This window comes from Nematolebias whitei, chromosome 22 (genome assembly GCF_014905685.2).
Source record: "Nematolebias whitei isolate Nwh7 chromosome 22, NemWhi1, whole genome shotgun sequence".
NCBI lineage: Eukaryota > Metazoa > Chordata > Actinopteri > Cyprinodontiformes > Rivulidae > Nematolebias > Nematolebias whitei.
The window spans coordinates 18891567-18904370 of record NC_056519.1 but is presented as its reverse complement, the minus strand read 5'-3'; the positions used below and the strand labels follow the sequence as shown (position 1 = coordinate 18904370).

Sequence of the window (12804 nt, the reverse complement as noted above, 5' to 3'; positions counted from 1 at the left end):
TTAGTAAAAGTACACAGTATAGTGTGTACATGACCTTAGTACAAGTACACAGTATACTGTGTACATGACCTTAGTAAAAGTATACAGTATATGGTTCCGTTAGGGCAGTGGGTGTGCTCCTGGGCTTGCTGCAGGTGAGCTTTCACCTGCAGTTTCTCTCTGCTGCTCACAGTCGGGCTCACCGTGAACCAGGCAGCAGGACCCACCCTGCTCTGCTCTGACTGGGTCAAACTGTGGTTCTGGTTCTCTTTATTGGTATTAGACTGGATGGCTTTAACAAGACCAACAAAACACTTGTTTTTCCCCCTCCTCCTTTTTACAGATGACGGTCACGTCCTGGCCACATTCAAAATGACGGAAATCCTTCGCGGTGACGGAGAACTTGAATCCATGTAAATTGTATTTTGTTACAAAAACCAGTATAATAAGCAGGTACAGTAAGTCCCACTTGTGACTATGTGGACCTGCCTCAACACGACGCAGTAATGAAAATGACTTAGGTTAGCTGAGGACTGGTGGGAGTGGATTTACCGTAGGTGCCGTCTGAGTGGGTTCCAGGTGGGCAGGGCAGACAGGTGGAGTCGTTGCTGTTGTAGTAGCCAGGGTTGCAGGGGGGGCAGGGTTCTCTCTGCCCTGTAGCAGGCAGCCTGATGGCCCCTGTGATGTTCTCAACGCAGATCTTTGGCTCCACCCAACGATAAAGCACCTGTGTCTGTTAAAAAAAAGACATAACTACAAGTTGGACTAAAGCTCTTTAATTGGTGCATTTAGAAATAAACTTTGTTTTTGTTACAGCATACTCAGAATCACGACTACAGAAGATTCTTATTGAAGTTTTTAACTTCAAATTGTTGCTGTGGTTCATTTTTTTTAAATAAGGTTCTCGTTTGTTCGACTAAGCTCACAAAGATCTGTATTCACATGCGAAACGTTCATATGATTCAATATGACCACCGTGATAATAATGTTTGATTAATATTTTTAAGCAGACAGAGAAAAATATACAGTTCGGGGAGTAAAACGGTTTAATTTGTACATTAAAAAAAAAAATAATCAAAAACCATATTCTTAGCTTTTTTTGTGTGCATATAAATTAAACTAGAAGCAAATGAATTGATAAGTTGTTAAATAAAAGTCAACGTCTTTGCGGAGTTTGCCGGTGCGTTAAAAACACGAGTCTTTCTGACCTTGCCCTCGCTGTCGCAGGCTGTGTGGATCTGGAAGTAATCTCTCTCTGAGCACGGCGGTCTCACCTTACACTCTGCCCAGCCCTCGTCTGAGAGAAGGTTCAAACACAAACACAACGATGCAACGCAGCAACACATCACTGACTCATAATCTGACCTGACTGGATGCTGCAACACCTGCTTACTGTTCACATACTGAAAAAAACCTCCACTCTGCTTTATTTAACATTTTATTATTGTCCTACGCCATGAAAGGAGGGTAGTCATGTAGTTGATGTGGCTGTGTGTTCTTTTATCCATCTGTTAGCATAATAGTTTACAAAACACTGGATGAATTTTAATGAAACGTTGAGCAGCTAGGGATTAACTGTTGGAGTCAAACTGATTCAAGATGGCTGCCACAGCTAATAAAGCTTAGCAAACACATAAATTGCTCTAACTCACTCAAGTTTACAAATATTAACTTAAGGTTGGTGTGGTAGTAGCGGAGAGTCATTTACAACACAATCTTTGACATTTTCATGTTCAAATGATAAATATACTTCACCAAATTGTGCTTCTGCAGCGTTACATCTGTCAAGAAGTCATGCAGTACCAAATGGACAGATTAGTTTTATCAATGTTTCCAGAGGCAGTGGATTTGCTGTGGGTATTTAAAATTTGCATAAAGAAGCCTCGAGTCTCATTCAAATGAGCATCAGCCCGTTTGAAGCCCTGTTTCAGCAATTAATATGTGCACTGCCTCCAAGTTGAATGATTCCGACCTCAGACTTACTGATCAAATTTATACAAATAGGTAAAAACAAAACTTACAAGAACAAAACCTAAGGTTAAAGAGGATATACCGTATTTTCTGGCATATAAGTCAGTTTTTTTTCATAATTTGCATGACCTGCTACTTATACACCGAAGCAACTTGTGTTCCTCCCCCCCCCCCCCCCCCAATATTTATAAACCAATTTTTGGCAGAGATACGACCCTTTTCATTCATTCTGACATTGAAAATATTGAACACTACCATTTTCAGCCGCTAGGTGGCACTCAAGTAATATGGCATGCTGCTGTGTCATGTAATAAGTAAAAGTGGCTATTAATGACACAATTGGCTTGCCATAAACTGCCAGCTTCGTCCAGCTCCAGGATCATGCCTGGAGCAACCGTCAAATCAGCTTCATTTCGCTTCGCCGCCCCGTTGACATGCAGCTAATTTGACCATTGAAGTGCATTTATTAAGTAAAAGTTCAACTGAGACACACCTTTACTATGTCGAGCAAACAAATAATTGTTTTTAAGTGGTTATCTTGTTAAATTTTGAAGAAATGCGCAGCGTTCCTCCTTCCTGACTTCCTCCCTCTGCGCGCTCCCCGAGCAACGAGGCAGCGAATACTTTTGAGATGAAGCTGATTCGACCGTTAAAGTGCATTTATTAAGGAAACATTAAACTGAGACACACCTTTGATATAGTTTCAAGCTAACAAATAATTGTTTTTAAGTGTTAATCTTGTTAAAGTCCTTCCGTGCACGCTCCTGCGACTGCCATTTGGCAGCCAATCAATTTTTGGCTCAACACTGGCCCACGTTTCCTGGTTGTCAGTGGTAACGCATAATAGATGCGACTTATAGGCGAAACGACATATTTATGTTTTTTTTTTTTTTTTTACTTTATTAGACATATTTGGACTGATGCGACTTATATGGCAGTGCGACGTGTATGCCAGAAAATATGGTATTATTAGGTCAACCTGAAAGTGCTGTACAACCTGTATTTTGAGTTAGCAGTAAAACTTGTTCAGTTAAATTGTATTTTTTCCTTTTCATGTTAAACACCCAGTACAAAAAAAACGTCAAAATGAACTTTTCTGCACAGTACTGTGCAAAAGTTTTGAATCATCCTTCATTCCTTTATGTTTTGCATTCAGATCTATATATAATCTACTAAAAAGTGTTTTTGCTTTTTGAAGGTTTTGCAAAGTTTCTCTCTTTTATTTATTTTTTGCTCCAGACTTACAGTCCCGCACTGAATCATTTTCAGAGAAAATGTGTTGCTCATGAGGAAACTGGTGTTTGGTGTACATACGTGAGTAGTGATGTTCAAGGCAGGGTGTACAGGAGGATGCCGCTTTCCACGAGTACGTGTTGCTGGGACACGGTTGGCAGGATGAAGAGCCAGGCATCGAGCTGAACCAGCCGGGCCGACACGGAAAACACTCAGAAGTGTAGGCCACACCTGTACACAAACACTCCTCTTAAGTGTTTTAACTCAGGTTTGTCTGGATAATTTTAGTTTGAGTGTGTTTGGGTCGTACCTTCTATTTGGATGTTCTTCAGTAGCACAGGTTTCACCATCTTCCCTCCCACGAGAATTCCAGTTGTTCTCCAGTACAGGATGTTTGTACCCGACTTCAGGCTCACCTGAAGCAAAGATTCACTCACTGATCCACAGGATTTACAACCCCACACTGGCACAGACATGAACTCACTGTATGCGTGCCCCATTCTCCATTATTAGTGACTTTAATCCACTTCTGATCGTCAGTCTGGGCCATTTCCTGACACTGCTCGTTCTGGACCTGAGCACAAAAACACGTCATCAGATGCTTTTTAAGCCAGAACTTGTGATCTGGTTTTCAGGATGCTCCTTACATAGAACTCAAAGAAAATGTTGTTGTCGGGATACTGGTAGGTGAAGGAGACGGATCCCTGTTTCTCCAGGTGGACAGCGTAGATTAGAGACACCGTGCACTCGTCGCGGTTCGACTCCAGGTACACGCCCTGCGGTGTCCACGACGAGCTGGAGCAGCAATAAAACAACTGTGATCGTACGGTCCAATTTGATTGACTACTCCCTGAATAAATCTGTGGCACCTGTTACAGGCCTGGATGTCCTCTCCATTCGGCCCCGGATCCAAGAAGCTGGCCAGACTGGTGAAGCCTGCAGGAATGGCGTCCCATTGGTCGAACCTCAGCCCGCTGCCCAGAGAGTAAGAACCGGCTGCACACGGTGTGCACAGCTGTGTGGACATCTCCAAAAACATCCCAGCTGAACAGGAGAAAGCTGAAAAACCAGACACATAATGTTATGTAAATGTGAATGCGCACATTGAAGCATAAAGACTCTCTGGTTGGACTCACAGCAGTCTGTTCCTCTGGTTGGTGGAGGCAGATCTGAGCAGGAGCCTGGACTGAGCGGGATAGCAACTCTCCATCGTGACCCTGTGCCATCACACTCTGTGTACTGGTAGTAGTAGTCTCTCTGCAGAATATACACACAAAAACAGAAAATACAGTAATTAACTCTGAATATATAAATTTTGCTCAGACAGATTTGGACCACTGCTGGCTTCTAACAAAGCTGAGTGACTCTAAAGAAATCATTTCCCTTTTACTGTGTGAGGATGCTGTATTATCAGAATATTTCAAAGATAAGATACTACCGGTACCGTAATGTCTAGACTACAAGCCACTACTTTTTTCACATGCTTTGAACTCCGCGGCTTATACAGCGCTGCGGCTAATTTGTGGATTTTATTTTGATGAGCTAACAAGCATCACCAAAACATTTAGCCTTGTCACACCTGTGTGCTCACATAGCTGCCCAAAACACATCTCTCCATGGGGGAGGGTCCTCGTGACTCAATGAGACTACCTGCATAAATAAAGGTTAAAAAAAAAAAAATCTGACCAATGAAATTACTGAACAGTCCCAGTGAACCAATGAAACTTGAACATCTGAAACTTGTTTTTATTGGTCCTTTCCCATTATCTCCTCCCCTCCCTGTTGATATGAAGCCCCCCCCCCCCATTTAAAATGGTGCTCCGAGCTCAGTGGGAGACTTGGATGACTAGCGGCGAGAAACTGTTTACCAAAACTGGCTGCGGCTTATAGACAAGTGAGGCCTATATATGTACAAAAATGTTTTCTTTTTAAATGTAGTGGGTGCGGCTTATATTCATGTGCGGCTTATAATCAGGTGCGGCTTATATTAAGGTGCGGCTTATATTCATGTGCGGCTCATATTCAGGTGCGGCTTCTATACAGGTGCGGCTTATATTCAGGTGCGGCTTATATACAGGTGCGGCTTATATTAAGGTGCGGCTTATATTCATGTGCGGCTTATATTCAGGTGCGGCTCATATGCAGGTGCGTGCTTATATTCAGGTGTGGCTCATATTCAGGTGTGGCTCATATTCAGGTGCGGGCGCGGCTTATATTCAGGTGCGGCTTATATACAGGTGCGGCTTATATTCAGGTGCGCTCAAAAGTCCAGAAATTATGGTAAATACTATTCTGTGTCTCATCAAATATGCAAAAACAGTCTCCAGACTCTGTTTCCAAGAAGTCAGACTTCTTCAAGCTTTCTGAATGTATTCTCTGGACTGAAGTTGCTTTTTATTTATTTATTTATTTTTTACACATTTTCAGTTCAGTCCTTGCCCCTGACCGTAATCGCATATAAAGTGTGCGCTCAAAAAATTAGAAACCTAAAACTTCTGTAACTCCAGCAGATATCTCTTTATAGATCTGCATCTCACGTCATCTTCTGTACAAAGTTTTTAGTTAACTGCTCTTTGGGAATCTTGGTGGTACAATGTTATTTTCTGTCTGTCAAATTGCATTATATTAATGTTTGTTATAAATTTAACAAAAAAATTAGAACAAATTGTGTCTGTGTCATCAGTCTGTTGGTTACAAAGTGTCTAAATATCTAGTTTTTAAACATGAATTTTTGCTAAGTTATCTTAACACAACACTGGTTCATCTTTTGGCTTTAAAACCCTTTTTTATGTTTGAATAATTCAAAAGGTCAGAGTTAAGTGCTTAAAGAAAAAAAACAAAAATTTTCATAAAAAATAACTAGATTTTTATAAGAAAAACTGGTTGCTTGGAAGCAAAATTTAAAAAAAATGCTGGATTAAGACTTTTACACAGACCTTTACAGTTTGATTTATTAAATCATAAAGACAAGAAGCTACACAAAAACACAATACTACAGCAAACACACGCCTCGATAAGATCATGACGCTGCACGACCGCTGGGTAAACAATAGCTGACTGCACAAACAAGAACATGGAAGGTTCCAGAGGCTGACCCGGTCACCAGCTGCAGCACTAATGGTCCATTAGGAGCACGGCAGCAGGTCATTTGTAGTGATTTGTTTTCAAGGATGGTTGTCATGGTTCCCAAAGTTGTTCTCTGAAGAAAAAAATCTGGGTTTTAACCTCTGCAAAGAGACAATTTATGTTCTGTTTCTAATGCTAATTCATGGAGAGAAATTAGTCTCATAACATCTCAAATTTGTGATATAATTGTGAACAACAGCTACTGTGTAACTGAGTAAATGCAAATTTATATTATCATGCACGCACAAACGTTAATTTCACAAAAACATTTTTTGCTCTTTACCCCACAGATTTTACGGTTTTATCAGTCAAAAAGCTTTCTGTCCACACAAACTGTAAAATATGTGAATTCAGAGTTTTGAGGCTTAAAGTTCTCAACAGATGCATTTAAGAAATGCAGACACGATGCATTCAAGTGCTGCTGGAAAGTTGATTTATTTGGTTTGATAATGAATCTGTGTCTTATATCTGCTCTATGCTTAAATCAAGAATTAAGATGAGAAAGACACTAAATCATTGTCCCTCAGTTAGAACACCAATGCTGGGAAATAAAACATTTGTAACAACATTAATATTTAAATATGAGCGACCCAGGCAAGATAAACTGTTAATAAATGACGTTTACCTGTACACATTCTTATATTTGATTTAATGTTAATGGTGATGAATTGGTTTCAGAGAAAACATACCGTATTTTTCAGACTATAAGGTGCACTTAAAATCTTTTAATTTTCTCAAAAAAAAATCAACAGTGAGCCTTATAATCCGGTGCGCTTGGTTGTGCTTACTGACCTTGAACCGATTTTATGCGGTACATGGCACTGAAAAAATCAGTCTAAATGTTTTCATATTGCTTAATGCGCCTTATAATCCAAAAAAATATGGCACCAAACTAATCACCCACTAGTTAAAAAACACAATATTGCACATTGCAAGGTTTTCTAGTACCATGCATTCCTTGTTTCAAGTAAAACAGCTACTGTATAACATTGTGATGTATCCTGTCTTTTACAATATGACAGCAGTTCAGTAGTTATTTGCAATGTTTACAATTAGAGTATTTCTCGTGGCAGGAGTGATGGAGCTTCATTCAATATCACCAATTTAATTATCCGTCCATTTTCGTGCAAGGAGCTCCTATTTTTTATTCACCTTTTATTTCCCCAGACATATTTATCTCTTTTTTTTGGAAAAAGTACAGAAAAATCTGTATAAATATGAATACTGAGATATATTTTTTATTTGATTAAAATATAATATATTATTATTAGTTGTAAATAAAAAATTTAACTTTAATATTTTATTCATTTTTTTTCCATTTCTGAGCTTGGCAGTTTAATGAAATAAATTAACTTGGAAAAAGTCAATTTAGGCATTAGACATTTTTGTAAGCATTCTGATCCGACACATAATAATCAGAAGTGGTCATTTTTATAATTTGCAGCTGTACATTAAAGCCCATGGAAAGGTTTGTGTTTTGTGCCTGAATGCATCTTTGTGTGAGCATAAAGCATAACTCTGGCACATTTCCATATTTTCCTCTGAGAGTCAGAGCATGCAGCTGTCTGCAGCAGAACACTGACTATTTTACAGCTTATTAAACCAAAACTATCATTTAAAAAAGTTACTAAATTATCAAAGATAAATAGGATTTTTAGACGCAGAATGGGCAAAAATAACCACAAGCCTCAAAATGTTAAGAATCCCACACATTGATGCTCACCTCCCTTCTTCTCCCACCCAACACATGAATTAATTGCAGGTTTGGAGCGAGAGGAGCTTCATCAACACGTGTCGAGGCAACCCCAATTATCTGCTGCATCTTTCTGAGCCAATATGTTTGCTGTGAGGGGAAAAGGTAAAACTGATAAAGAAGACACAGTCTAATGTGCTTCACTCATCTTCAGGGTGATTCACACTGGTTGCCATGGCGACTGAAGGCAAGAAGCGAGAGGGAAGATGGGATAAAATTCAGAGCTTTAACGAGCCAGTTGGGAGCTTTTGACAGACGAGAAAGACGGACTAATCTTTAGTGTTAGCGCTAGCTTTAAAATATAAAGAGAAAAGTATTAAACACTGACAGGTGGGGCGATTAAATAACTGAATATTGTTTATACTGTGCATTATTACCTGACATTAGTTGCAATAAACTCCTATTTTCTTTACTTCTCTCGTTCTTTTCCGTCATCAGGACCTCAGTCTGCTGTGAGCATTTTGTGCGGCGAGGGTTCATGTGATTGTCAAACATATTACTTGTAATACTTGTATTAAACTACTATATTGTATAGTGATTTATTGCAGCCTTTAATGATATTGTACACATTGATATTATGATGAAAAAAACATTTTTTGCTACATTATGCATTCTGTTACTTATTACAAACCCAAATCCACAGAAAGTAAATTATATTTACTATGATTGACTTTATTTTATAATAAAAGTTCACGATAATTTTATAACTTCAGTGCAAACTTCACTTGACAAAATTGCTCCGCGGAAAAAGAAAGCACCGTACTTGCCGTTGTACACGTTGCCCTGCTGTATAAGTCGCATCAGTCCAAATATGTCTAATAAAGTGGAAAAAAAACAAATACGTCGCTTCACCGTATAAGTCGCATCTATTATGTGTCACCGCTGACCACCCGGAAATGTGGGCCGGTGTTGTGCCAAAAAATCAATTGGCTGCCAAATGGCAGCCGCGGTAGAGTGCATGGGAGGACTTTAACAAGAATTTAAGAAGATTAACACTTAAAAACAATTATTTGTTTGCGCAAAATTATATCGAAGGTGTGTCTCAGTTGAACTTTTCCTTAATAAATTCATTTTATTGGTCAAATCAGCTGCATTTCGCTTGGGCGGTGTGGTGAAATGCAGCTGATTTGACGTTTGCTCCTGGAGATCCAGAGTGAGACAATGGTGGCTTGGTATGGCAAGTCAAGTGTCTCATTAATAGCCACTTTTAACTATTAATGCGACACTTGGCTTGCCATATTCCTCGACTGCCCTGTAGTGGCTGAAAATGGTAGTGTTCAATATTTTCCATGTCAGAATGAATGAAATCATCAGATTTCAGCCAAAAAATTGCGTTATAAATATGGGGAAAAAACATAAATAAATAGCTTCACTGTATAAGTCACAGGACATGCTAATTTATGTAAAAAGGTGTGACTTATATAGCGAAAAATACGGTAATCAATCAGGAAGCTGGCTCCTTGGTTCAATTCTGAGTTACAGACTTTAAAGCAGGCATCTAGAAAGCAGGAGAGAAAATGGGGCTCTATTAACATGGAAGAATTTTATTCAACTTGAAAAGGTAGTCTGCTAACATATAAGAAAGCTCTCCGTAAAGCTAGAACTTTATATTATTCATCGTTAATAGATGAGAATAAAAATAACCTTAGGTTTCTGTTCAGTATTGTAGATAGACTAATGAAAAGTCCCATCTCTGTTGAACCATGTATCTACAACTATAAGAGTTTCAGTCAGGGTTTAGAGCTTATCATAGCACAGAAACAGCACTAGTAAAAGTCACTAATGATATTCTCATGGCCTCAGACAATGGACTAGTGTCTATACTGGTCCTGTTAGACCTCAGTGCTGCATTTGATACAGTTGATCACAATATTTTACTACAGAGGCTTGAATACAATATTGGGATTACAGGAACAGCTCTAAACTGGTTTATATCATATCTATCTGATAGATTCCAGTTTGTAAACATAAATAATTAATCTTCTTCATACATCAAAGTTAGTCATGGAGTTCCTCAAGGTTCAATGCTTGAACCAATACTCTTTATTTTATATATGTTTCCATTAGGTAAAGTTTTTAAAGAGCATGGGATAAATTTTCATTGTTATGCTGATGACACACAATTATATTTGTTCAAGAAACCCAATGAATCCAATCAGCTACTTAGACTACAAGCATGTCTTAAAGACATAAAAACCTGGATGACCCTTAGTTTTCTCATTTTGAACACAGACAAGACAGAGGAAGTGGTTTTTGGATACGAGCATCTTAGAAATAAATTTTGCAGCCTTTCACTTTCTCTAGATGACATTAATTTGACCTCCAGCTCTAAAATTAAAAACCTTGGCGTTATTTTTGATCAGGACATGTCTTTTATCCCCCATGTTAAAATGTTACCAAAACTGTCTTCTTCCACTTGCGTAATATCACTAAAATTAGAAACATATCATCTAAAAATGATGCAGAAAAACTGGTTCGTACATTTGTCACGTCTAGACTGGACTATTGCAATGGTTTATTATCTGGGTGTCCAAATACTTCTTTAAAACATCTTCAGCTGATCCAAAACGCTGATGCCAAAGTTTTAATGAGAGTTGATAGGAGAGATCACATTTCTCCAGTTTTAGCTTTTCTCCTGTCAAATTCAGAATAGAATTCAAAATTTTACTTCTAACCTACAAAGCTCTCAACAACCTAGCTCCATTTTATATTACAGATCTTATTGTTCCATATTTTCCTAACAGAGCACATTGCTCTCAGACTGCAGGCTTACTTGCGGTTCCTAGAGTTCCCAAAAGCAGAATGGGAGGCAGAGCTGTCAGTTATCAGGCTCCTCTCTTGTGGAACCAACTTCCAATCTCTGTCCGTGAGGCTGACACATTGTCCAGTTTTAAGACTGGGATTAAAATTCTACTTTTTGATAAATCCTATAGTTAGGGTCGGCTTGGGTTTCCTGAGCTAGCCCTTAGTTATGCTGCTATAGACTTAAAAACTGCTGGAGGACAAACTGATCACATTTCTTCACTATATTACTGTCTTTACTCAGTCTGCTCAACCTGTTTTGTATTTGTAATTATTTTTCTATTCTTAACATGTGGTTTTGTCTTTCAGATACACCTGGACCTAGACCTGGATCTACCATTCTGTGTTCATCTGTCTCTCCTTCCTGTCCTCTCAACCAGCCGGTCAAAGCAGATGGCCGCTTGTCCTGAGCCTGGTTCTGCTGGAGGTTTCTTCCTTTTAAAAAGGAGTTTTTCCTTTCCACTGTTGCCACTGTGCTTGCTCAGGATGGGAGACTACGAGGAAGTGAAGATTCATCGCATCTGCTGGCTTCTTTAGAAAGAGAACTTTACTAATGTCTTTTCTATGCATGTGAATGTTTCTGTAAAGTGACAACTTTGTTGTGATTTGGTGCTATACAAATAAACTGAATTGAAATTGATACTGGTTGGAACAGGTTTTAAACAATTTAACAAGCTGGTTATAAGAACATTCATGGTAATTTGTATAAAATGTCAAGAATAACTACTTTTACTTTACTATCACTCAGGGAAAAGTCAAACTGAGTGAGAAATATTAAAATGACACTTTTTCAATTTCACAAAGACCAGTCAAAATACATAAATAAATACAGAAACAAAGTTAAGAGACAAAATTTTAAAAAGTTGTAATTTTTAAGCAAAATTTATGAACTGCTGTCAACTACCACACACCTTTTCTTTTTACTATGAAGTTATGTCAACAATAACTGATGCCCTCGGAAGAGCTTTTAGGGATGGAGAAGTCGATTCATTTTCATATTATGGTACATATTCACTTTTGGGTTTGTTGAATACAGTTTGCAGATAAACAAACAGGTTAGACTGAAACAGTAAACGTACCAGACAAACTCAACTTTATTTTGGGTAAATTAAAAACGTTACAAAAAAAGGAAAAAACAATATAAAATGATAAGTCAATTATTTACCAAAAAAGGAATAAGCTGATGGGCAGCACGGTGGCGTAACTGGTAGAGCTGCTGCCTCTCAGCGAGCAGGTCCTTGGTTCAAACCCCGGTCCAGGGGCCTTTCTGGGTGGAGTTTGCATGTTCTCTCCGTGCATGCGTGGGTTTTCTCCGGGTGCTCCGGTTTCCTCCCACAGTCCAAAAACATGCATGTTAGGCTGATTGGTAACTCTAAATTGTCCCTATGTGTGAGTGAGAGAGTGAATGGTTGTTTGTCTCGTTTGTCTCTATGTGTCCCTGTGATGGACTTGCGACCTGTCCAGGGTGTACCCCGCCCCTCGCACAGTGATTGCTGGACATGGGCACCGGCGACCCCCGTGACCCAAAATGGAATAAACGGGTAAAGATAATGGATGGATAATACATACATATACTCACATTACATACATTTACTGTATATTTAAATGTGCATGTATATAATACATACATATACTCACATTACATACATTTACTGTATATTTAAATATGCATGTATATAATACATACACACACATTACATACATACATCTACATAATATCTCCATAAGCTTTTATAATTTTACATTTTAAGGCTCTTTTAAAGCTCACCGAAAAAACATATAATTTGAAATCATCATTCAATTCATTCCACAGTTTCACACCTGCTTCCACAAGCAGAACTATATATATATATATATATATATATATATATATAAGCAAAAAGGTGGTACAACACATCCTAAATAAATATTTTTGCTTTTGAAACTGTGAAAACAATGCA

At 38.5% G+C, this 12804-nt stretch overlaps 1 protein-coding gene across 1 annotated transcript in view; it reads right to left on the bottom strand.

Annotated features, from left to right (window-relative positions):
* Positions 1–12804, bottom strand: part of LOC119428223 (endosome/lysosome-associated apoptosis and autophagy regulator family member 2) — a 22055-nt gene that overhangs the window by 8353 nt on the left and 898 nt on the right. The window contains exons 2-9 of the mRNA XM_037695871.1: positions 4320–4440; positions 4053–4242; positions 3831–3978; positions 3668–3757; positions 3494–3599; positions 3265–3414; positions 1188–1276; positions 532–712 (exon numbers count right to left, since the gene is read on the bottom strand). Of these exons, the coding sequence (XP_037551799.1) occupies positions 532–712; positions 1188–1276; positions 3265–3414; positions 3494–3599; positions 3668–3757; positions 3831–3978; positions 4053–4242; positions 4320–4440 (1075 nt within the window). The remainder of the gene's footprint in view (positions 1–531; positions 713–1187; positions 1277–3264; positions 3415–3493; positions 3600–3667; positions 3758–3830; positions 3979–4052; positions 4243–4319; positions 4441–12804) is intronic.